Source organism: Eretmochelys imbricata, chromosome 6 (assembly GCF_965152235.1).
Source record: "Eretmochelys imbricata isolate rEreImb1 chromosome 6, rEreImb1.hap1, whole genome shotgun sequence".
NCBI lineage: Eukaryota > Metazoa > Chordata > Testudines > Cheloniidae > Eretmochelys > Eretmochelys imbricata.
In genome coordinates this window covers 102,235,089-102,260,393 of record NC_135577.1, presented here as the reverse complement: position 1 = coordinate 102,260,393, position 25,305 = coordinate 102,235,089, and the positions used below count along the sequence as shown (strand labels likewise).

Here is a 25,305-nt window from a genome sequence, read left to right as displayed (position 1 = left end):
TGCAAATCAGGCACCAGTCTTTTATGTGTGTTTCATCCAAGCACTTCAGGCAGTTATTGTGCGGATTGCTCACTGGCATAGGCCTCTAGCAAGAAGCACACGGCTTGAAGCCTGGTGACTGTGTCACCCAATGGGTATTGCTGAGGGAAAACATTTCTGATGACTGTGCATTGGGTGCACAGACAGCAAGAATGGAATGCACATGTTCACTTGAAGAACTCCAAGTTCAGATTTTGTGAAACAAAATATAATGTTCATGTTTACAGAACAGCTGAGAGTGCCAAATTCCTCTTTGCAATGCATCATTTTTGTATTTGAAGTGTGTCTGGATTCTAATGCATATCACATTCTACAACAGTAAGATTACTGTACTAACAATTTATTCTTTAATAACTGAATTAATCACTGAAACTTGGCACTGGAGCAACAGATAACGACCCTGCGTTGCATACGAGAAAAGGAGGATTTTCTGGACAAAAGTCAGGATATGCTTCTACGGGCACAAAGCTCTAAAGATTTAGAGCAGGTTGCACAGCGGAGCCAAGAGGCCAGTGAAGAAGCTTGGCAACATGTGACCTCCAGAAGAAGAAGGGTAATGTCCGGGTTCCAGCAACGCGGACACAGGTAACTAACCGCTTTCATGTTCTCTCCACAGGTACCATTGCGGAGAGTGGACCAGATGATATGTCTCGGGGGAGAGAGCAGAAGGAGACTCCGCTGGTTGGAAGGCATGAGATGCACTGTCCTGAGATGGGGGGTTCCACGACCACCACTCCCAAGAGAAGGAGGCGGGTGGTGGTGGTCGGGGACTCTCTCCTCCGGGGGACTGAGTCATCTATCTGCCGCCCTGACCGGGAAAACAGAGAAGTCTGCTGCTTGCCGGGGCTAAGATTCACGATGTGACGGAGAGACTGCCGAGACTCATCAAGCCCTCGGATCGCTACCCCTTCCTGCTTCTCCACGTGGGCACCAATGATACTGCCAAGAATGACCTTGAGCAGATCACTGCGGACTACGTGGCTCTGGGAAGAAGGATAAAGGAGTTTGAGGCGCAAGTGGTGTTCTCGTCCATCCTCCCCGTGGAAGGAAAAGGCCGGGGTAGGGACCGTCGAATCGTGGAAGTCAACGAATGGCTATGCAGGTGGTGTCGGAGAGAAGGCTTTGGATTCTTTGACCATGGGCTGGTGCTCCATGAAGGAGGAGTGCTGGGCAGAGATGGGCTCCACCTAACGAAGAGAGGGAAGAGCATCTTTGCGAGCAGGCTGGCTAACCTAGTGAGGAGGGCTTTAAACTAGGTTCACAGGGGGAAGGAGACCAAAGCCCTGAGGTAAGTGGGAAAATGGGATACTGGGAGGAAGCACAGGCAGGAATGTCTGTGAGGGGAGGGCTCCTGCCTCATACTGAGAATGAGGGGCGATCAGCAGGTTATCTCAAGTGCTTATATACGAATGCACAAAGCCTTGGAAACAAGCAGGGAGAACTGGAGGTCCTAGTGATGTCAAGGAATTATGATGTGATTGGAATAACAGAGACTTGGTGGGATAACTCACATGACTGGAGTACTGTCATGGATGGTTATAAACTGTTCAGGAAGGACAGGCAGGGCAGAAAAGGTGGGGGAGTAGCACTGTATGTAAGGGAGCAGTATGACTGCTCAGAGCTCCGGTACGAAACTGCAGAAAAACCTGAGTGTCTCTGGATTAAGTTTAGAAGTGTGAGCAACAAGAGTGATGTAGTGGCGGGAGTCTACTATAGATCACCGGACTAGGGGGATGAGGTGGATGAGGCTTTCTTCCGGCAGCTCGCAGAAGCTACTAGATCGCACGCCCTGGTTCTCATGGGTGACTTTAATTTTCCTTATATCTGCTGGGAGAGCACTACAGCGGTGCATAGACAATCCAGGAAGTTTTTGGAAAATGTAGGGGACTATTTCCTGGTGCAAGTGCTGGAGGAGCCAACTAGGGGGGGAGCTTTTCTTGACCTGCTGCTCACAAACCGGGAAGAATTAGTAGGGGAAGCAAAAGTGGATGGGAATCTGGGAGGCAGTGACCATGAGTTGGTTGAGTTCAGGATCCTGACACAGGGAGGAAAGGTAAGCAGCAGGATATGGACCCTGGACTTCAGGAAAGCAGACTTCGACTCCCTCAGGGAACTGATGGGTAGGATCCCCTGGGGGACTAACATGAAGGGGAAAGGAGTCCGGGAGAGCTGGCTGTATTTCAAGGAATCCCTGTTGAGGTTACAGGGACAAACCATCCCGATGTGTCGAAAGAATAGTAAATATGGCAGGCGACCAGCTTGGCTGAACGGTGAAATCCTAGCGGATCTTAAACATAAAAAAGAAGCTTACAAGAAGTGGAAGGTTGGACATATGACCAAGGAAGAGTATAAAAATATTGCTCAGGCATGTAGGAATGAAATCAGGAGGGCCAAATCGCACCTGGAGCTGCAGCTAGTGAGAGATGTCAAGAGTAACAAGAAGGGTTTCTTCAGGTATGTTGGCAACAAGAAGAAAGCCAAGGAAAGTGTGGGCCCCTTACCGAATGAGGGAGGCAACCTAGTGACAGAGGATGTGGAAAAAGCTAATGTACTCAATGCTTTTTTTGCCTCTGTCTTCACTAACAAGGTCAGCTCCCAGACTGCTGCACTGGGCATCACAACATGGGGAATAGATGGCCAGCCCTCTGTGGAGAAAGAGGTGGTTAGGGACTATTTAGAAAAGCTGGAAAAGCACAAGTCCATGGGGCCGGACGAGTTGCATCCGAGAGTACTAAAGGAACTGGCGGCTGTGATTGCAGAGCCATTGGCCATTATCTTTGAAAACTCGTGGCGAATGGGGGAAGTCCCAGATGATTGGAAAAAGGCTAATGTAGTGCCAATCTTTAAAAAAGGGAAGAAGGAGGATCCTGGGAACTACAGGCCAGTCAGCCTCACCTCAGTCCCCGGAAAAATCATGGAGCAGGTCCTCAAAGAATCAGTCCTGAAGTACTTACATGAGAGGAAAGTGATCAGGAACAGTCAGCATGGATTCACCAAGGGAAGGTCATGCCTGACTAATCTAATCGCCTTCTATGATGAGATTACTGGTTCTGTGGATGAAGGGAAAGCAGTGGATGTATTGTTTCTTGACTTTAGCAAAGCTTTTGACATGGTCTCCCACAGTATTCTTGTCAGCAAGTTAAAGAAGTATGGGCTGGATGAATGCACTATAAGGTGGGTAGAAAGTTGGCTAGATTGTCGGGCTCAATGGGTAGTGATCAATGGCTCCATGTCTAGATGGCAGCCGGTGTCAAGTGGAGTGCCCCAGGGGTCGGTCCTGGGGCCGGTTTTGTTCAATATCTTCATAAATGATCTGGAGGATGGTGTGGATTGCACTCTCAGCAAATTTGCGGATGATTCTAAACTGGGAGGAGTGGTAGATACGCTGGAGGGCAGGGATAGGATACAGAGGGACCTAGACAAATTGGAGGACTGGGCCAAAAGAAATCTGATGAGGTTCAATAAGGATAAGTGCAGGGTCCTGCACTTAGGACGGAAGAACCCAATGCACAGCTACAGACTAGGGACCGAATGGCTAGGCAGCAGTTCTGCGGAAAAGGACCTAGGGGTGACAGTGGATGAGAAGCTGGATACGAGTCAGCAGTGTGCCCTTGTTGCCAAGAAGGCCAGTGGCATTTTGGGATGTATAAGTAGGGGCATAGCCAGCAGATCGAGGGACGTGATCGTCCCCCTCTATTCGACATTGGTGAGGCCTCATCTGGAGTACTGTGTCCAGTTTTGGGCCCCACACTACAAGAAGGACGTGGATAAATTGGAGAGAGTCCAGCGAAGGGCAACAAAAATGATTACGGGTCTGGAACACATGACTTATGAGGAGAGGCTGAGGGAACTGGGATTGTTTAGTCTGCAGAAGAGAAGAATGAGGGAGGATTTGATAGCTGCTTTCAACTCCCTGAGAGGTGGTTCCAGAGAGGATGGTTCTAGACTATTCTCAGTGATAGAAGAGGACAGGACAAGGAGTAATGATCTCAAGTTGCAGTGGGGGCGGTTTAGGTTGTATATTAGGAAAAACTTTTTCACTAGGAGGGTGGTGAAACACTGGAATGCGTTACTTAGGGAGGTGGTAGAATCTCCTTCCTTAGAAGTTTTTAAGGTCAGGCTTGACAAAGCCCTGGCTGGGATGACTTAATTGGGGATTGGTCCTGCTTTGAGCAGGGGGTTGGACTAGATGACCTCCTGAGGTCCCTTCCAACCCTGATATTCTATGATTCCATGAAACTTGATACAGGTGGAATTTTAATTAAAATGTAGTTCACAGATTTCAAGTGTGTATATGTGTTTAATTTTTCTGCTAGTGACTTCAAAGCTATGCCTCAGCAGGAATTTTCTATTTAGCTCCCAACTAACATCTATATTTTCAGAGTTGGACAGGACTGAGCCCTGAAGTGTGACAGAGAGTTTAGTGGCTAAGTCTCATGCACAGCTCTGAAAAGTAATAATTGTTGGTGAGTAAGTAATACTTGGGTCTTTTTAGCTTTCTTGCCATTACATTTACTGTGCTTTTTATCTCACACCTTTTGCTTCTGTAGCCTATTCAAGTTTATGGCAGTGAATGGATGCACAGTACTGGAATGTGATGATGCATTCTGTTTTGTTCACTTGCTAAATAAGTTATTTAAATCTTCACTCTCTTTTTGTTGATACTGGATTTCAGCTGTGGACCCACTGGATAGTTATTCACATGGTCTGGGGCTTACTTTCCTATCATATTGAGATACTTTGGTGATTGTTGCCCAGTAAATACCTAAACTAGACACATAAATGACTCTTGTATCCAGGGTCACAGGATTAAGGCACATATTAAAAAAAAATTCCTAAAATTAGCTCTTGTCCTTTCATAATAGTACATATTTTCTATAATAGTGCAGATATCAATCCTTTGGATTTTCCATGTCACTCTTATGTTGTCTTTGTGGCAACATCTGACATCTGTTTCTGTACGTGTGTTTAGTTAGTGGCTGTGTTGTTTTGGATCTATCCTATTGGCACTGTATTTTCCACTGCATGCATCCGATGAAGTGGGTTTTAGCCCAGGAAAGCTTATGCTGAAATAAATTTGTTAGTCTCTAAGGTGCCACAAGTATTCCTGTTCTTTTTGTGGATATAGACTAACACGGCTGCTACTCTGAAACCTATTGGCACTATAGTAATCCACCATTGGGAAGGGAAGGATTTCACATCTCCCACTTAAAGCTTTTTCTTTTACTGACTGTTTTCTACCTTCCCCAACTCTTCTGCATGACATCTTAGTACTTCAATAACCTCTGGTGAGTCTGGTCTTTAGAAAGTAGTGCTGAGCAGTAGATTTGAGATTTTCCTCCTGACTTTATAAATGAGCTTTTGTTGACTAATGTAATGTCTGAAGCCATGATAACTAAAAGCCTCTCAAACTTCAGCCCTTAGTGCTCGACAACACTTGAACAAAAGGGGCAACAAGTGTAGCTATATTTTCCCCCTGCCAGATCTCTCAATAATATTCCATTAACTGATGCTAAAGACAGCATATGAAAGTGCCAAAAACACGAGGGCTGAGAAAATTAGTATGGTCTTTTTGGAACATCTTTTAATGGTCTATTCCAATGCTTTTGTTCAATATGCACTGAGCCCAGCAGTTGTTCATGCATTCTTACTTTGCCTAAGTCTGCTCCTGAGGGTCCACTCTAGCTCTACAACTTGTTATGGCATTAGTATTCAGAGAAACCACAGATGTTTTGGCTATGGACAAAGTTCCCAGGTCAGATGGCTATTTTACACAGTGGAATTTAAGACAACGTATTTGGATCTTGTTTTTTTATCAAAAGCTTGACACAGTCAACCATGGCAAATGCAGGCAGCAAACACTCTGTTGTGCTAAGAGTTCTATAAGAGTTGACAACTACTTCTTTTCCTTATCCCTTTCTATTCTACATAACCCTGTCAAAGTGATCATTCTTCTCTCAAGGGTTCTATAACATACTTGTCTCTAACCAAGCACTGTATGTTTAATCAATATAGCTTCAGTTTTCCTTGAATTTTCCCTTTCCTCAGAGTCAACCTCACCAAAACTTATTACAACTACCGTCAGTGGTGACAGTGGCCAAAGGCCCCAATCAGGATTGGTGCCCCATTGTGGTAGGTGCTGTGTACAGTTAGAAAGACCTGGTCCCCGCCCCAAAGCACTATCAATCTAATTAAAACTCAAGGCACAAGAAGTAAGCGTGACAAGCAGTAGTAGTAGAGGAGGAGAGTAACAGGAATAAGTTAAAAATATTTTTCAAAAAGATACCCAGTTTTTTAGTACACAACATCCACTTATACTACCTCACAGGAGATCTTGTCAGATACCAAGCACCTTCAACTTCCATTGATATCAATATCTGATCCAGATTCTAGAACAGTAATACAGAACAGCTCCTAGTTATTAAAATACTAACCTATATTTTCATCCTGTTTTAGATCATCACTAGCTCACTCCTAATCATATTGAAAAAGGTTAGAGATTAATTAAACCCTTCTCTATTAAAATATCTCTCTGGAGATATTAAATGATAGTATGGCACACATAGATAACTTATTTCTCTATTTTCTTTCTATTTACAATATACTGTGCATTGGAATGTCTCATATTTGCTCTTTAATTAAGTTTTAAAGAGTATTCTAATAATTCAGATGTTTTTAAAATTAAACTTAGCACTGGCAAATAGTGTCAGATTGACCCTCATGGATGCTGAAGTCCATTCACATAGTGTTTCTATTGCAGTGCAAAAATCCACAAATTAACAGTGTGCTTTAACCTGTTCTGAAGTGACAATCTTGGGGGTTTAGGATATTTTTATTGAATGCTGGCAGTATGACTGATGTTGTAAAACAGAGGAAAGGCCAAGTCTCTGCACTGACTATTTTAAAATCTAAAAGCAGACAGAAAGTGTAAACACATGATTCACAAATAAAAGGTGTAACCAACCTGGAAGCATTTGAGATACTTTTGAGATACTATCGCTGAAAGGTTTTATGGAGGACATATAAAAATGTCTGTTCACTTCTTGGCTTCTCTATTGAGGCTGTCAACTCAGTGCCAACTATTCACTGTGAACTGGACCAACACCCGCAACAAATGTCACCATATTTATTGGGGGCTTTAAAATAACATCAAATACACCAGGAACTTTTCTATGCAGCTTGTAAATGAGATACTAGTCCCTTGGAAGCAGACCAGACATTCTCTTTGCAGGAGTCCTCTAAACTCTGGCAACACTATCATTATTGATGTATCAAAGTTCAAGCCCATCTGGGAACATTTAAAGACATGTCCATGCTACAGTTGAAAAAACATTAGCAACAATGTTCCAATGTGACTGAAACTAAACTAGCAAGAGCCATGTCTTTTATTGTTGCTAGTAGGGTTTTGCACTGTTTCTCTGTACAGGGATTTTTCTAAGAACCCGTTCAAATGGTGACAAAAACTAGACAGTTTATCACATAGTTTTAGAAATGAGGTCACAACAGATTTTTTTTTTTAAAAAAACTATCTATCCACAATATGCATGAAAATCGGCGGACCAGCTGAGCAGCAGGGAACAGCAGAGCAGCAAACAGCAGGAGTTTGCCTGGGATTGGTGAGTATCCGAGTGTGTGTTTGCTGAGTGAGTATCCGAGTGTGTGTTTGCTGGGAGGGCAGTTTGAAAGCCTGAGCGAGTGCCTGATTGGGTGGTAGCCTGCAGGGGGCGGGTATTGGGGGTGTCTGTCTGTCTGTTTCAGGGAAGCCTGGCTGTTTAAAGATAGCCAGAGCTCCACGAACCAGCTGAGCGGCGGCAGACCAGCTGAGCAGCGGGGAACAGCAGAGCAGCAAACAGCAGGACTTTGCCTGGGAGTTTGCCTGGGGTAAGCCCAGTGAGGCTTACATCTTGCCAGCTTCTCTGAGAAAGCTCATAGTAGGAAGGTGATATGGAGGGGGGGTGTTCAGCTATTGTGACCTGCACTGGATGTGCCATGTTTGTCTTTCTTCCACAGGACAGAAGCAACTTTGTCTGTACAAAGTGCAAGCTAGTATCCATATTGGAAGAGAAGATTGAAGGTCTGGAGCAACAGATATCAACCCTGCGTTGCATACGAGAATCTGAGGATTTCCTGGACAAAAGTCAGGATATGCTTCTACGGGCACAAAGCTCTAAAGATTTAGAGCAGGTTGCACAGCGGAGCGAAGAGGCCAGTGAAGAAGCTTGGCAACATGTGACCTCCAGAAGAAGAAGGGAGAATGTCCGGGTACCAGCAACGCAGACACAGGTAAGTAACCGTTTTCATGTTCTCTCCACAGGTACCATTGCGGAGAGTGGACCAGATGATACGTCTGGGTGGAGAAAGCAGAAGGAGACTCCGCTGGTTGGAAGGCATGAGATGCGCTGTCCTAAGGTTGGGGGTTCCACGACCACCACTCCCAAGAGAAGGAGGCGGGACTGAGTCATCTATCTGCCACCCTGACCGGGAAAACAGAGAAGTCTGCTGCTTGCCAGGGGCTAAGATTCACGATGTGACGGAGAGACTGCCGAGACTCATCAAGCCCTCGGATCGCTACCCCTTCCTGCTTCTCCACGTGGGCACCAATGATACTGCCAAGAATGACCTTGAGCGGATCACTGCGGACAACGTGGCTCTGGGAAGAAGGATAAAGGAGTTTGAGGCGCAAGTGGTGTTCTCGTCCATCCTCCCCGTGGAAGGAAAAGGCCGGGGTAGGGACCGTCAAATCGTGGAAGTCAATGAATGGCAACGCAGGTGGTGTCGGAGAGAAGGCTTTGGATTCTTTGACCATGGGATGGTGCTCCATGAAGGAGGAGTGCTGGGCAGAGATGGGCTCCACCTAACGAAGAGAGGGAAGAGCATCTTTGCGAGCAGGCTGGCTAACCTAGTGAGGAGGGCTTTAAACTAGGTTCACCGGGGGAAGGAGACCAAAGCCCTGAGGTAAGTGGGCAAGCACGATACCGGGAGGAAGCACTAGCAGGAACGTCTGTGAGGGGAGGGCTCCTACCTCATACTGAGAATGAGGGGCGATCAGCAGGTTATCTCAAGTGCCTATATACAAATGCACAAAGCCTTGGAAACAAGCACGGAGAACTGGAGGTCCTGGTGAAGGCAAGGAATTATGACGTGATTGGAATAACAGAGACTTGGTGGGATAACTCACATGACTGGAGTACTGTCATGGATGGTTATAAACTGTTCAGGAAGGACAGGCAGGGCAGAAAAGGTGGGGGAGTAGCACTGTATGTAAGGGAGCAGTATGACTGCTCAGAGCTCCGGTACGAAACTGCAGAAAAACCTGAGTGTCTCTGGATTAAGTTTAGAAGTGTGAGCAACAAGAGTGATGTAGTGGCGGGAGTCTGCTATAGATCACCGGACTAGGGGGATGAGGTGGATGAGGCTTTCTTCCGGCAACTCGCAGAAGCTACGAGATCGCACACCCTGGTTCTCATGGGCGACTTCAATCACCCTGATATCTGCTGGGAGAGCACTACAGCGGTGCACAGAAAATCCAGGATGTTTTTAGAAAATGTAGGGGACAATTTCCTGGTGCAAGTGCTGGAGGAGCCAACTAGGGGGGGAGCTTTTCTTGACCTGCTGCTCACAAACCGGGAAGAATTAGTAGGGGAAGCAAAAGTGGATGGGAATCTGGGAGGCAGTGACCATGAGTTGGTCGAGTTCAGGATCCTGACACAGGGAAGAAAGGTAAGCAGCAGAATATGGACCCTGGACTTCAGGAAAGCAGACTTCGACTCCCTCAGGGAACTGATGGGTAGGATCTCCGGGGGAATAACATGAGGGGGAAAGGAGTCCAGGAGAGCTGGCTGTATTTCAAAGAATCCCTATTGAGGTTACAGGGACAAACCACACCGATGTGTCGAAAGAATAGTAAATACGGCAGGCGACCAGCTTGGCTTAACAGTGAAATCCTTGCGGATCTTAAACATAAAAAAGAAGCTTACAAGATGTGGAAGATTGGACAAATGACCAGGGAAGAGTATAAAAATATTGCTCGGGCATGTAGGAATGAAATCAGGAGGGCCAAATCGCACCTGGAGCTGCAGCTAGAAAGAGATGTCAAGAGTAACAAGAAGGGTTTCTTCAGGTATGAAGAAAGCCAAGGAAAGTGTGGGCCCCTTACTGAATGAGGGAGGCAACCTAGTGACAGAGGATGTGGAAAAAGCTAATGTACTCAATGCTTTTTTTGCCTCTGTCTTCACTAACAAGGTCAGCTCCCAGACTGCTGCACTGGGCATCACAACATGGGGAATAGATGGCCAGCCCTCTGTGGAGAAAGAGGTGGTTAGGGACTATTTAGAAAAGCTGGAAAAGCGACAAGTCCATGGGGCCGGATGCGTTGAATCAGAGAGTGCTAAAGGAGTTGGCGGCTGTGATTCCAGAGCCATTGACCATTATCTTTGAAAACTCATGGCAATCGGGGGAAGTCCCGTACGACTGGAAAAAGGCTAATGTAGTGCCCATCTTTAAAAAAGGGAAGGAGGAGGATCCTGGGAACTACAGGCCAGTCAGTCCCCGGAAAAATCATGGAGCAGGTCCTCAAGGAATCAATCCTGAAGCACTTACACGAGAGGAAAGTGATCAGGAACAGTCAGCATGTATTCACCAAGGGAAGGTCATGCCTGACTAATCTAATCGCCTTCTATGATGAGATTACTGGTTCTGTGGATGAAGGGAAAGCAGTGGATGTACTGTTTCTTGACTTTAGCAAAGCTTTTGACACGGTCTCCCACAGTATTCTTGTCAGCAAGTTAAAGAAGTATGGGCTGGATGAATGCACTATAAGGTGGGTAGAAAGTTGGCTAGATTGTCAGGCTCAACGGGTAGTGATCAATGGCTCCATGTCTGGATGGCAGCTGGTATCAAGTGGAGTGCCCCAAGGGTCAGTCCTGGGGCCGGTTTTGTTCAATATCTTCATTAATGATCTGGAAGATGGCGTGGATTGCACCCTCAGCAAGTTTGCAGATGACACTTAATTGGGAGGAGTAGTAGATATGCTGGAAGATAGGGATAGGATACAGAGGGACCTAGACAAATTGGAGGATTGGGCCAAAAGAAATCTGAGGTTCAACAAGGATAAGTGCAGGGTCCTGCACTTAGGACGGAAGAATCCAATGCACCGCTACAGACTAGGCACTGAATGGCTAGGCAGCAGTTCTGCGGAAAAGGACCTAGGGGTGACAGTGGACGAGAAGCTGGATATGAGTCAACCGTGTGCCCTTGTTGCCAAGAAGGCCAATGGCATTTTGGGATGTATAAGTAGGGGCATAGCCAGCAGATCGAGGGACGTGATCGTTCCCCTCTATTCAACATTGGTGAGGCCTCATCTGGAGTACTGTGTCCAGTTTTGGGACCCACACTACAAGAAGGATGTGGAAAAATTGGAGAGAGTCCAGCGAAGGGCAACAAAAATGGTTAGGGGTCTGGAACACATGACTTATGAGGAGAGGCTGAGGGAACTGGGATTGATTCGTCTGCAGAAGAGAAGAATGAGGTGGGATTTGATAGCTGCTTTCAACTACCTGAGAGGTGGTTCCAAAGAGGATGGTTCTAGACTATTCTCAGTGGTAGAAGATGACAGGACAAGGAGTAATGGTCTCAAGTTGCAGTGGGGGAGGTTTAGGTTGGATATTAGGAAAAACTTTTTCACTAGGAGGGTGGTGAAACACTGGAATGCGTTACCTAGGGAGGTGGTAGAATCTCCTTCCTTAGAAGTTTTTAAGGTCAGGCTTGACAAAGCCCTGGCTGGGATGATTTAATTGGGGATTGGTCCTGCTTTGAGCAGGGGGTTGGACTAGATGACCTCCTGAGGTCCTTTCCAACCCTGATATTCTATGATTCTATGATTCATGCTAGCAATTTCTCTGTTTAAATATATTAGTTGATTGTAACACAATTTTGACAAGAACCGTAGTATTTCATAGGGAGCCCTGTGGAAGATTATTATGTCATAAAATATTTATATTATGATAAGTCCCAGTTAGGAGAAAGGCCTAGACACAATCCCTACCCAAATGAGTTTATAATGTACAAAGAGTACATAATCTAAGCCTGTTGAAATCTGTTTTAACAATGGTTCAACAATAATAAAATATCTTTAATGTTTTTAAAATGTAATACTTTTCCATTCACTATGTGTTTACTTTACATATTGCCTTTCAGTGATGCAGTTGTGTACACCAGTGGTTTTCAACGTGGGGTCCACAGACTATATGTAAGGGTTCTGCAAAAGGTTGTCATTACCATAGAACACTGGTTTTCAGTGTGTGGTCCATGGACCCCGGGGGGCGTACGGATTATGTCTAAGATTTCCAAAGGGGTCCGCAAATTAAAAAAGGCTGAAAATCACTGGTGTACACTAAATATAACAAGCAGCTGATGTCAGAATACGATCTCAGGTTTTGTATATGTGCGTGCACGTGCGTGTGCATACGCATATATACATATACACAAAGCTTCTTTCCACTCTTTCAACCACATGCTTTGTCCTCCATTAATTGTAAATTCATCCCCAGTCCTACATATATTTCCTTTAAGACTGCCAATACCCTTTTACAGCTTAGCTTTGTGAACTCCTGGAGGATGGGTGATATTCCAGAGAACTTGAGAAGGGCAAATATAGTACTGTTGTAATAGCTGGGCCTATAAATTTACCCTAATTGTAAGCTTAACTGTAAAAAATGAGTGAAAGTTCATAACTTGTCCCAATGACTTATTGTATAAAATTGTTTAAGAAAAGATGTAAGGAGGAGACAGAAAGACTGAATTAATTTAAACATAAAGGATTTTTACTGATACTACTCAGGACTGGGTTAAGATTATGACTGGTAAACAAGAGTAGTAGAGGACCAGAAATCAATGAACTAAAATTGGTGTGTTGGAAATTAGGCCTATTGGTGGATAAAACAGTGAGAGGATGGACTATTCCACTCAACACTCTCTTTTGGGTATCTTAAAAAGAAAAGACTTTGGGGAAAAATCAGCAGAAGAAGCAAGTCTCTGACAACACCCACTGTGGTGAGTTTCATCATCATGGTTGCCACCCCAGCCATCTCTTGGGACGCCATACTTTCTTTGTCCTAATCCTGAGAGATGTCCTGACCAGACCAAGCCAGAGAGAGGGGGATCCAGATGACACTGCCTCCTCCATCAGATCCAACTGAATCCCAAACACACCCTGAGATGTGAGATGTTCTCATTTTTCCCCGCACTTCACCCTCCATGTGGTATTTTCTTCCTACCGTATTTCTTGTCTTTTCTATCTCTCCTGTTTTTCCTCCTGTTTAATAAGAGTTTGGCTTAACCAGCCAAGACTGTACATTTTGTAACAGTGCTGTAAGCCTGTGACCAGAAAGAGGCAGCTAAAAGCAGTGCCCTAAATAGCCCAACAGAGGTACAAGTTTGCCAAGACTCAGAGTGGCTGATATAACTGTGTGCTGTGCCTGTTTTTCCATCAGCAAGGTTACAAGTAAGAGTCAACACCAGAGACAGAAGCTGCATTTTCTATTTTTGTTAGTCTTTTCCGTCCCCTCTTGTGTGTGTTTGTCTTGTTTTGTCCTCTAGGAAAGAGGTTACTCACCAGGTGAAGTAACTGAAGTTCTTCAAGATGGTTGTCCATTTGGTTGCTCTACTTTAGGTGCCCTGGGCTTGTAATTGGAGACTTGTAGCAGCAGCGTTCGGTTGGGCCGCGCATGCGCTGTACCCGTCTCGCGATGCCTGAGCCGGTTACATAGCATTGCGTGGCTAACCTCCCCCTCAGTTCCTTCTCCACCACAGAGTGTCTATCATGGAACAACTCCGAAGTAGACGGTAGGAGGGAGGGTTGTGGAGCACCCACAGGGACAACCATGTTGAAGAACCTCCGTTACTGCATGTGGTGAGTAACCTTTTCTTCTTCGAGGAGTGTCCCTGTGGGTGTTCCACTTTAGGTGACTGTCTAGCAGTGCCCCTCAATGGAAAGAGGGGACTTTGGAGTTGCAGCCCTGGATGAGTTTTGTTCCAGCACACAATGCTGGGTAAACGTGTGGGCAGATGCCCAGGTTGCTGCTTTGTATATGTACATAATGGGAACATTGTTGAGGAATGCTATCAAGGGCAATAGGGCCTTAGTGGAGTGAGAGACTGATGGAGGTTGTCCCTGTTGCTGGTGATAGCGTAGGTGGATACAATTGGAGATCCATTTAAACAATGCAGGTGGAAGTCCAGCAACAGAGTGGGGACTATCCAGTTTATTGAACCCAATGCAGCATGTATGATTATGGTGTATATGTGTATTCAGTGCAAGGAGCTCCTGGCCTTCAGAGACCATGTACGGGCTTTGGAGACCAGAGTGGCTGAACTGGAGGAGCTAAGGGAGACAGAGAGGTACACAGATGAGACTTTCCGGAATACGGTAGAATGGTCCCACTCCCGGTCTGACAGTCTCTGTGCTGTTGAGGACGATGAAAGTCTCAGGGAAAGAGAACATCCAACTGGAGCAGAGGGAAATGATCCAATAGTTGGGACCCTCCTTCCAGATGATGTCATGGTATCCTCTCACACTGAAGATACCTCCCAGGGGAGGAAACTCCAGTTATTAGGAACAGACAAGTATTATTAATGGCCGACTTGATCATTAGAAAGATAGATAACTGGGTTTGTGATGACCGGGAGAACAGCATGGTGACTTGCCTACCTGTGAAGGTTGCGGATCTCTCGACACATCTAGATAGACTTATGTGTAGTGCTGAGGAGGAGCCAGTGGTCGTGGTATATGTTGGTACCAATGACATAGAGAAGGATAGGAGAAAGGTCCTGTAGGCCAAATTTAGGCTGCTAGATAAGAGAGTGAAGTCCAGGACCTCCATGGTAGCATTCTCTGAAATGCTTCCAGTTTCACTTGCAGGACTAGTTAGCCAGGCAGATCTCCAGGGTCTCAATGCATGGATGAGATGATGGTGTAGGGATTTAGATTTATTAGAAACTGGAGAAACTTTTGGGAAAGGGGGAGCCTAAACAGGAAGGATGGGCTCCACCTAAACCAAAATGGAACCAGATTGCTGGAACTTAAAATTAAAAAGGCCGTAGAGCACTTTTTAAACTAAGGGCTGGGAGGAAGCTGACAGATGCAGAGAAACACATAGTTCGGACAGAGACATCCCTAAGGGGAGGATCTATTAATAGAGATTCTCTATGTCCTAGTAAGGAGGAGGATGAAAGATGATAAAATACAAGTAGGATCTAATGAGAACCAGTCAAATGAAAGAGTCCTATTCAATTACAGCTAAAAAGTGACAAATTTTATAAGTGCTTGCATACAAATGCTAGAAGTCTAAATACTAACTTGAATGCCTGGTATTAAATAAGGATATTGATATAATGGACATCACAGAAATTGGTGGAATGATAATTAATGGGACACGGTAATACCAGGGTACAAAATACATAGCAATGACAGAGTAGGTCATGCTGGTGGGGGAGTGGCATTATATGTGAAAGCAAGCATAGCGTCCAATAGCGGAAAAATCTTCAAAGAATCAAACTGTACCATAGAATCTCTATGGATACAAATTCCACGCTTGAATAATAAGAAGATAGCAGTAAGAATATACTACCAATCACCTGGCCAGGATGGTGATGTTGATTGTGAAATGCTCAGGGAGATTAAAATAAAAAACTCAATAATAATGGGGGATTTCAACTATCCCCATATTGACAGGGTACATATCACCTCAGGACAGGATGCAGAGATAAAGTTTCTTGAATGATTTAAACGACTGCTTCTTGGAGCAGCTAGTCCTGGAACCCACAAGAGGAGAGGCAATTCTTAAATTAGTCCTAAATGGAGCACAGGATCTGGTCCAAGAGATGAATATAGCTGGACTGCTTGGAAATAGTGACCATAATATAATTAAATTTAATATCCCTGTGGTGGGGAAAACACCACAGCAGCCCAACACTGTAGCATTTAATTTCAGAAAGGGGGACCTCACAAAAATGAGGAAGTTAGTTAAACAGAAAATAAAACATAAAGCGCCAAAAGTGAAATCCCTGCAAGCCACATGGAAACTTTTCAAAGACACCATAATAGAGGCTCAACTTAAACGTATGCCCCAAATTAAAAAACATAGTAAGAGAACCAAAAAAGTGCCATCATGGCTAAACAACAAAGTAAAAGAAGCAGTGAGAGGCAAAAAGGCATCCTTTGAAAAGTGGAAGTTAAATCCTAGTGAGGAAAATAGAAAGGAGCATAAACTCTGACAAATGATGTGTAAAAATACAATTAGGAAGGGCAAAAAAGAATTTGAAGAACAGTTAGCCAAAGATGCAAAAAGTAATAGCAAAAAAAATGTTAAGTTCATTAGAAGCAGGAAGCCTGCTAAACAACCAGTAGGGCCACTGGATGATCGAGATGCTAAAGGAGCATTCAAGGGCGATATGGCGCTTGTGGAGAAACTAAATGAATTCTTCATGGCGGAGAATGTGAGGGAGATTCCCAAACCTAAGACATTCTTTTTTAGGTGACAAAACTGTCCCAGACTGAGGTGTCATTAGAGGAGGTTTTGGGATAAATCAATAACTTAAACAATAAGAAGTCACCAGGACCAGATGGTATTCACCCAAGAGTTCTGAAGGAACTCCAATGTGAAATTGCAGAACTACTAATAGTAGTGTCTGTAGCCTATCATTTGAATCAGCTTCGATACCAAATGACTGGAGGACAGCTAATGTGACACCAGTTTTTAAAAACGGCTCCAGAGGTGATCCCGGCAATTATAGGCTGGTAAGCCTGACTTCAGTACTGGGCAAACTGGTTGAAACTATAGTAAAGAACAGACACAGATGAACATAATTTGTTGGGGCAGAGTCAGTTGGGGTTTTTGTAAAGGGAAATCATGCCTCACCAATCTAAGAGAATTGTTTGAGGGAGTCAACAAGCATGTGAACAAGGGGGACTCAGTGGGTATAGTAAACTTGGACTTTCAGAATGCCTTTGATAAGGTTCTTCACCAAAGGCTCTTAAGCAAAGTAAGCTGTCATGGGATAAAAGGGAAGGTCCTCTCCATGGATCAGTAACTGCTTAAAAGTTAGGAAATAAAGAGTGGTATAAATGGTCAGTTTTCAGAATGGAGAGAGGTAAATAGTGGTGTTCCCCAGGAGTTTGTACTAGGACCAGTCCTATTCAACATAAATGATCTGAAAAAAGGGGTAAACAGTGAGGTGACAAAATCTGAAGATGATACAAAACTACACAAGCTAGTTAAGACCCAGGTAGATGCGAAGAGCTACAAAAGGGTCTCACAAAACAGCAGATGAAATTCAATGTTGATAAATGCAAAGTAATGCACATTGGAAGACATAATCCCATCTATGCATGTAAAATGATGGGGCCTAAATTAGCTGTTACCACTCAAGAAAGAGATCTTGGAGTCATTGTGGATTGTTCTCTGAAAACATCAACTCCATGTGCAGCGGCAGTCAAAAAAGCGAACAGAATGTTGGGAATCATTAAGAAAGGGGTAGATGAGAAGACAGAAAATATCATATTGCATCTATATAAATCCCTGGTACACCCACATTTGAATACTGAGTGCAGATGTGGTCGCCCCGTCTCAAAAAAGATATATTGGAATTGGAAAAGGTTCAGAAAAGGGGAACAAATCTGATCTGGGGTATGGAATGGCTTCCGTCTGAGGAGAGATTAATAAGACTGGGACTTTTAAGCTTGGAAAAGAGACGACTAAGGGGAGGTATGATTGAGGTCTATACAATCATGACTGGTGTGGAGAAAGTAAATAAGGAAGTGTTATTTAGTCCTTCTCGTAACACAAGAACTAGTGGTCACCAAATGAAATTAATAGGCAGCAGGTTTAAAACAAACAAAAGGAAGTATTTTTTCACACAATGCACAGTCAGTCTGTGGAACTCTTTGCCAGATGAGTTTGTGAAGGCCAAGATTATAATAGGGTTCAAAAAAGAACAAGATAAGTTCATGGAGGATAGGCCCATCAATGACTATTAGCCAGGATGGACAGAGATTGTGTCCCTCGCCTCTGTTTGCCAGAAGCAGGGAGTGAATGACAGGGAATGGATCACTTGATGATTACCTGTTCCGTTCATTCCCTCTGGGGCACCTGGCATTGGCCACTGTTGGAAGACAGGATACTGGGCTAGATGGACCTTTGGTGTGACCCAATATGGCCGTTCTTATGTCTCTGTTTAGAGATGGCTGTTCCCTTAGAGCATTCTGCGATGCAGATGAATAAATTGGATGATTTCTGGAAAGGCTTTGTTCTTTCAATATAGAAAGCTAACCCCTTCTGATGTCTAGCTTGTGGAGTAGTGTTTCTCATTTGCTCCCATGGGGTTTTGGGAAGAGCAAGGGGAGATGTATGGGTTGGTTTAGGTGGAATCAGGAGGCAATCTTTGGTAGGAATTTGGGGTGGGGTCTCAGTGTGACTTTATTTTTGAAGAATGTTGTGTATGGTGGATGTGCCATGAGGGCACTATCATCAAAATTCCCCCACTCGTTGAGCAGATGTAATGGCGACCAGAAAGACTACTTTCATAGAAAGGTGTAGTTACGAACATGTTGCCACTGGATCGAACGGTGGGTTGACAAGACTCCATAGTACTAGATTAAGTTCCCATGCAGATGTAGGGGAATGTATTTTGGAGTGTATATTACGGAGGCCCTTGAGGAAACATTTGGTGGTTGCATGGCGAAAATGGCTAACTCATCCACCATATGATGAAATGCCAGATGGCTTCAAGGTTACCCTAACGGAGCTCATGGAGAGACTGATTTCTTGTGTTGTAATACATAATCCAGTATGTGCGGTAGAGGCGCGGAGATGGCTGTAATTTGTTCCTTTTGGCAACCTATAGTGAAACACCTCTGTTTCTGTAGATACGTTTGTCATATAGTCGATCTGCGACTATTTAACAGAATGTCCTGTACCTCCTCTGAGCAGGTCAATTTGTCATTTTGGAGCCATGGAGAAGCCACGCCTTGAGGTGAAGTCTTATGATGTTGGCATGGCAAATCTGACCTGCGTCTTGTGAAAGGAGATGGGGCAGGAAGTGAGAGTGCATGGTGGACACGCAGACATCTTCAGAAGGTATGGGAACCATGGTTAGTGGGGCCATATGGGGGCTATTATGACTTTGGAATTGTCTGTTTTGATTTTGTGTATCACTCGTGATAGAAATGGGGTGAGGGGGAAGGTGTAGAGCAATTGCGCATTCCATTTGAGGAGAAAGGCATCTCCCAGTGAACAAGGACCCAATCCTGCTCTGGAACGGAACTGTGAGTATTTGGCATTTTGTCGTCCCAAAGAGGTCTATTGTTGGAAATCCCCACCATTTGAATATATTGTTTAGTACTTGATCATTCATTTCCCACTCATATTCCTCAGAGAATTTTCTGCTTTAGGCATCTGCAGTGGTGTTCTGACATCCAGGTAGATACGCAGCTCAGATGTCGACATTGTGTTTGATGCACCAGATCCAAAGTAGTATGGCTTCTGTTCATAGGAATTATGAGTGTGCCCCCCCCACCCTGCCAGTTTATATAAAACATGCAGGCAACACTGTCTGTGAAGATTTTGATGGTTTTTGTGACACCCTGGCATCCCCATATTGACCACTGTCAACAGGGCTACTCACCTTGTGCAGTAACTGAGATTCTTTGAGATGTATGTCCCTGTGGGTGCTCCACTTTAGGTGTTGAGCACCCCTGCGCTTGTAATTGGAGATTTGTAGTAGCAGTGCTTGGTTGGGTCACCCATGCACAGTCCCCGTCTCACGCCGCCTCAGGAGGTTAACTGGCGCTATGTGACTGTGGCCCCGCCATGCCTCGAAGGGCTTAAAACAGCCCTAAGAGAGGGCTGCAGCTGGAGGAAAGCTAGGCTGATTGGGGGAAGTAGCCACAGGTGGAGCCACGCCCCAATCAGGCCACAGCTGACCCTATAAGAGGGCTGTTAGCCAGGAGCTGAGACAGACACTCTGTAGCTACATGGAGAGAGGAGGACCTGGCTGCCTGGGAAGCTGAGGAGGGTACCTAGGGCAGAGCAGTGCTGGGGAAGTGCAGAGGGAGCTGGGGAGCTCCCAGGCTGCAGGCCAAGGTAAAGGCCCACAAAAGGACCTTGGAGTATTGGTTGATCACAGGATGACTATGAGCCGCCAAAGGGATATGGCAGTGAAAAAAGCTAACGCGGTCTTGGGATGCATCAGGCGAGGTATTTCCAGTAGAGATAAGGAGGTTTTTGTACCGTTATACAAGGCACTGGTGAGACCTCACCTGGAATACTGTGTGCAGTTCTGGTCTCCCATGTTTAAGAAGGATGACTTCAAAATGGAACAGGTACAGAGAAGGGCTACTAGGATGATCCGAGGAATGGAAAACCTGTCTTATGAAAGGAGACTCAAGGACCTTGGCTTGTTTAGCCTAACCAAAAGAAGGTTGAGGGGAGATATGATTGCTCTCTATAAATATATCAGAGGGATAAATACCAGAGAGGGAGAGGAATTATTTAAGCTCAGTACCAATGTGGACACAAGAACAAATGGATATAAACTGGTCATCGGGAAGTTTAGACTTGAAATTAGACGAAGGTTTCTAACCATCAGAGGAGTGAAGTTTTGGAATAGTCTTCCAAGGGAAGCAGTGCGGGCAAAAGACTTATCTGGCTTTAGGATTAAACTTGATAAGTTTATGGAGGAGATGGTATGATGGGATAATATGATTTTGGCAATTAATTGATCTTTAAATATTCATGGTAAATAGGCCCAATGGCCTGTGATGGGATGTTAGATGGGGTGGGATCTGAGTTACTACAGAAAATTCTTTCCTGGGTATCTGGCTGGTGAATCTTGCCCATATGCTCAGGGTTTAGCTGATCGCCATATTTGGGGTCGGGAAGGAATTTTCCTCCAGGGAAGATTGGAAGAGGCCCTGGAGGTTTTTCGCCTTCCTCTGTAGCATGGGGCACGGGTCACTTGCTGGAGGATTTTCTGCTCCTTGAAGTCTTTAAACCACGATTTGAGGACTTCAGTAGCTCAGACATAGGTGAGAGGTTTTTCGTAGGAGTGCATGGGTGAGATTCTGTGGCCTGTGTTGTGCAGGAGGTTGGACTAGATGATCATAAGGGTCCCTTCTGACCTTAATATCTATGACTCTATAAGTGTACTAAGGCTACAGAGGAACAGCCCAGACCTAGACAGAGGCAGCTGGTCCGACCCCCCTTGCCCATGATGAGTGGTACAGACTGCAGTCTGCCCCAGGGAGCGGGGGCTAGACGATGACTGACAGCAGCCACTGAGGCAAGGGAGGGATAACGGATTAGGGGTTCCCCCGGGGAGGGGAGACCCAGACTGAGGGGGTACTGCCAGGGGGCAGAACCCTAATCTAGAAGGGCACCGGGGTCCAGGAGGGGCACGGGGCCAGCGGCAGGTGAGACACCGACCGGCAGAAGGCGCTCCTGGCTGAAAAGAGCCAATTCCCTGGACAACCAGCAGGAGGCGCCGCAGCGGTGAGTCGTCGCCCCATGACAGTGACCAACCTCCCCACCCCATTCCTTCTCTACTGCAAAGGATAGTGAGAAACTCCTAAGCAGAGGGGAGGAGGGAGGGTTGTAGAGCACCCACAGGGGGGACACATCTCGAAGAACCTCAGTTACTGCACAAGGTGAGTAACCCTCTCTTCTTCTTCGAGTGATGTCTCTGTGGGTGCTCCACTTTAGGTGACTTCAAAACAGTGCCCTTCAATGGAAGGGAGGGGCTTTGGAGTTGAAATCGTGGCAGAGGATAATATGGTGAGTCTGAATAAAGCATCAGATGTTGCCTGCTGCTCTAATGCATAGTGCTGCGTAAATGTGAGGCCCAGGTCGCAGCTCTACATATGTCTGTAATGGGAACACTGTTCAGAAAAGCTATCGAAGTTGACATTGCCCCTCTGGAATCCCTAGAGGGGGTTGCAGATTCTTTTGCTGGTAACACAGTTTGATGCATTCTGAAATCCATTTGGAGAGCCTCTGTTTGGATATGGCATCTCCTTTTGATCGTTCCGAGATTGAAATGAATAATTTCAGGGACTTGCGAAATGACCTTGTTCTATCTGTGTAAAAAGCCTGGGCCCTATGAACATTGAAGGTGTAGCTTAGGATAGAACATGGTAAGTAGATGGGTTGGTTGAGGTGGAATGAGGAGGCGATCTAAGGTAAAAACTTGGGATGCGGTCTGAGAGTGATTTTGTCTTTGGAAAATACTGTGTAGGGTGGGTCAACCATGAGGGCCCCTAGTTCCCCCACTTGTCTTGTGGATGTAATGGCGACTAGAAAGGCCACCTTCATTGACAGGTGCAGAAGTGAGCAAGTGGCTAATAGTTCGAATGCATGTCTGGTGGTGCCCCGCAGAACTAAGTTGAGGTCCCAAGGTGGAGTGGGAGTGTGGATTTCAAGGTATGTTGTTGAGGCCTTTCAGAAAACGTTTGGTGGGGTGTGCAAAAATTGATGCGCCATCCATCTTATAGTGGAAAGCAGCTATGGCTGAGAGATGTACCCCGACTGATCTAACAGAGAGGTCTGATCTCTTAAGTTCAAGCAGGTAATCCAGAATAAAAGATAAGGGCGCAGATACCGATGTGGTCTGCTTTGTGTGACACCAGGAATCAAAATGTCTCCATTTGTGTAAGTATGTGTGGTGGGTAGTCGGTCTGCAACTATTTAATAAATATTCTGTACTACTTTGGAGCATGTCATTTTCAGGTCCCTGGAGCCATGCAGCAACCACACTTTGAAGTGGAGCATCTCCAAGTTTGGATGCAGGGTTAGTCCTGAGTCCTGGGACAGGAGACGAGGTAGGAGAGGAAGGGTGTGAGGTCTGCACGCTGACAATCTGAGAATGTAGGGGAACCATGTTTGATGAGGCCATGTAGGGGCTATAGTATTACTGTGGCCTTGTCCTCTTTGATCTTGTGAAGCACTCGTGCCATTAGGGGAATGGCACAGAAGGAGTATCGGAGGGAAGCGTCCCATTTGACAAGAAAGGTGTCTCCCAAGGAGTGAAGGCCCATTCTGGCCCTGGAGCAAAACTGTGGGCATTTGGTGTTGTGCTCTGTTGCAAAGAGGTCTACTGTGAGGAATCCCCACTGTCTGAATATGTTGTGGAGAACCCTGATGTCGAATTCCCACTCGTGGTCCTGAGAAAAGTTCCTGCTGAGTGCATCTGCCATAGAGTTTTGACATCTGGGCAGACATGCTGCTACAATATGGATGTTGTGCAGGATGCACCAGTGCCAAAGTTGCATGGCCTCTGCACACAGGGAGTGTGTGTGTGCACCCCCTTGTCTGTTTATGTAGAACATATGTGCTAAATTGTCTGAGAGAATTTGTATGGTCTTGTTTCTGATTATGGGTAGAAAGTTGGTGCATGCATTGAGAATGGCTCTTAGTTCTAGTAGATTTATGTGAAGCTGGGCTTCTGTTGGGGACCAATGACCCTGAGCAGAGCACAAGTTCAGATGTACTCCCCAACCTATGAGGAATGCATCGGTCGTAACAGTCAATGTAGGAGGGGTTTGGGTGAAAGACACTTCTAGGCATATGTTGTGTGGTTGTGTCCACCAGGATAGTGAGTCTTTTACTTTGCTTGATATTGTGAGGTGTTTGTTTATACTGTGCCTTTGTGGGGAATAAGCTGTACGGAGCCAAGCTTGTAGGATTCGTATATGTAGCTTCACGTGTTGGACGACAAAGGTTGATGTGGCCATGTGGCCCATTAATTGCAAGCAAGTCCTAGCTGTTACCTGGGGACTGTTCAGTGATATGGTGATCAGATTTGTTAGAGTAAGAAAGCATTGCCTGGTAAAGATGCTGAAGCCTTGGGTGTACTGAGATAAGCCCTGATGAATTCCAGTTCCTGTATTGGTGTGAGGGTCAATTTTTGTGTGTTTATTTGGAGACCTAATTGCGTAAAGAGATCTACTGTTTGTTGGGTAGCCTCTGCTGCCGCTGGTCGATTCACTGCTTTCAGTAAGCAGTCATCCAGATACAGAAATATCATGATTCCTCTCTAGCGGAGGTGTGCAGCGACTATTGCAAGTACCTGTGAGAAGACTTGGGGAGCAGGGGACAGTCCAAAGGGCAGGATCTTGTATTGGAAGTGCTCTGGTCCGAGGGCGAATCAGAGAAATCTCTGATGTGATGGGTGAATTGTTATGTGGAAGTATGCATCCTGGAGGTCGAGGGCCGAGAGCCAGTCCTCTCTTTCTAACGCTGGGATAATGATGGTCAGTGTCACTATCTTGAAGTGTTAGTTTCTGACAAATTTGTTGAGCCATCAGAGAGGGAGAATGGGCCTCCATCCTCCTGCTTTTTTATGTGTGAGGAAGTAGTTTGAGTAGAAACCCGTCCCTCTGTATTATGTTGATACCGGTTCTACTGCTCCTAGATGGATGAGGTGGATTATCTCCTGACGCAGTAGATCTTTGTGAAAGGGGTCCCTGAAGAGGGACGAGGAGGGAGGGTGGAAGTTGGAAGTAAAAGGGATGGAGTATTTAACTTCAATTATCTCCAGCACCCATCCATCTGTAGTGATGGATTGGCAGACTGGGTAGTAGGGAGTTAAACCGTCTCCGAATGGCTGGGAGATGGTAGCAGTTCTCAGTGTTTGAAGTTGCGGGGTCTGGGGCCCTCGAACAACATCTCAAACTTGCTGCCTGGCAGATGGTTGATGAGACGTGGTAGATTGATTTGATGGTTGTTGTCTGCTTGGGCGTCTTGTTTCTGGGCTTGTGGCTCCAATTGCCTGTGTGTCTGTGCATATGGTATGGACAGGAATCATTGTGGGTTGTCTTTCTTGTTGTTCCTTGTCTTCTCTTTGTCCTAGGAGTATAGATACCCAGGGACTTCAGAGTCACCCGCGAGTCCTTGAGGGCATGCAGAGACTCATCTGTTTTGGCTGCGGAAAGTTTGGGCCCTTGGAAGGGCAGGTCCTCCACTGTTGCTTGCACTTCTTTCGGGAAGCCAGAGAGATGCAACCAGGATGCCCTTCTCATTACAACTGCAGTGGCTGTAAATCATGCAGCTGTAGCTACTGAATCTAGGGCAGCTTGCAGTGCTGTCCTGGAGATCAGTTGGCCCTTGGAAATGAGTGCACCAAATTGCTCTTTTTTCTCCTCAGGGAGAAATTCAATAAAAACTGATAGTTCGCCATAATTTGTGTGGTCATATTTTGCTAATAACACTTCGTAAT

At 45.5% G+C, this 25,305-nt stretch overlaps 1 protein-coding gene across 3 annotated transcripts in view; it reads right to left on the bottom strand.

Annotated features, from left to right (window-relative positions):
* DGLUCY (D-glutamate cyclase) overlaps positions 1-25,305 on the bottom strand; it is a 116,605-nt gene that overhangs the window by 29,359 nt on the left and 61,941 nt on the right. The window contains exon 11 of one of the 3 annotated variants that reach the window (XM_077819267.1): positions 6,361-6,428. The exons of the other annotated variants lie outside the window; for them this stretch is intronic. Within the exon in view, the coding sequence (XP_077675393.1) occupies positions 6,394-6,428 (35 nt within the window). The 3' untranslated portion in view covers positions 6,361-6,393. The remainder of the gene's footprint in view (positions 1-6,360; positions 6,429-25,305) is intronic. 3 annotated transcript variants of the gene reach the window in all.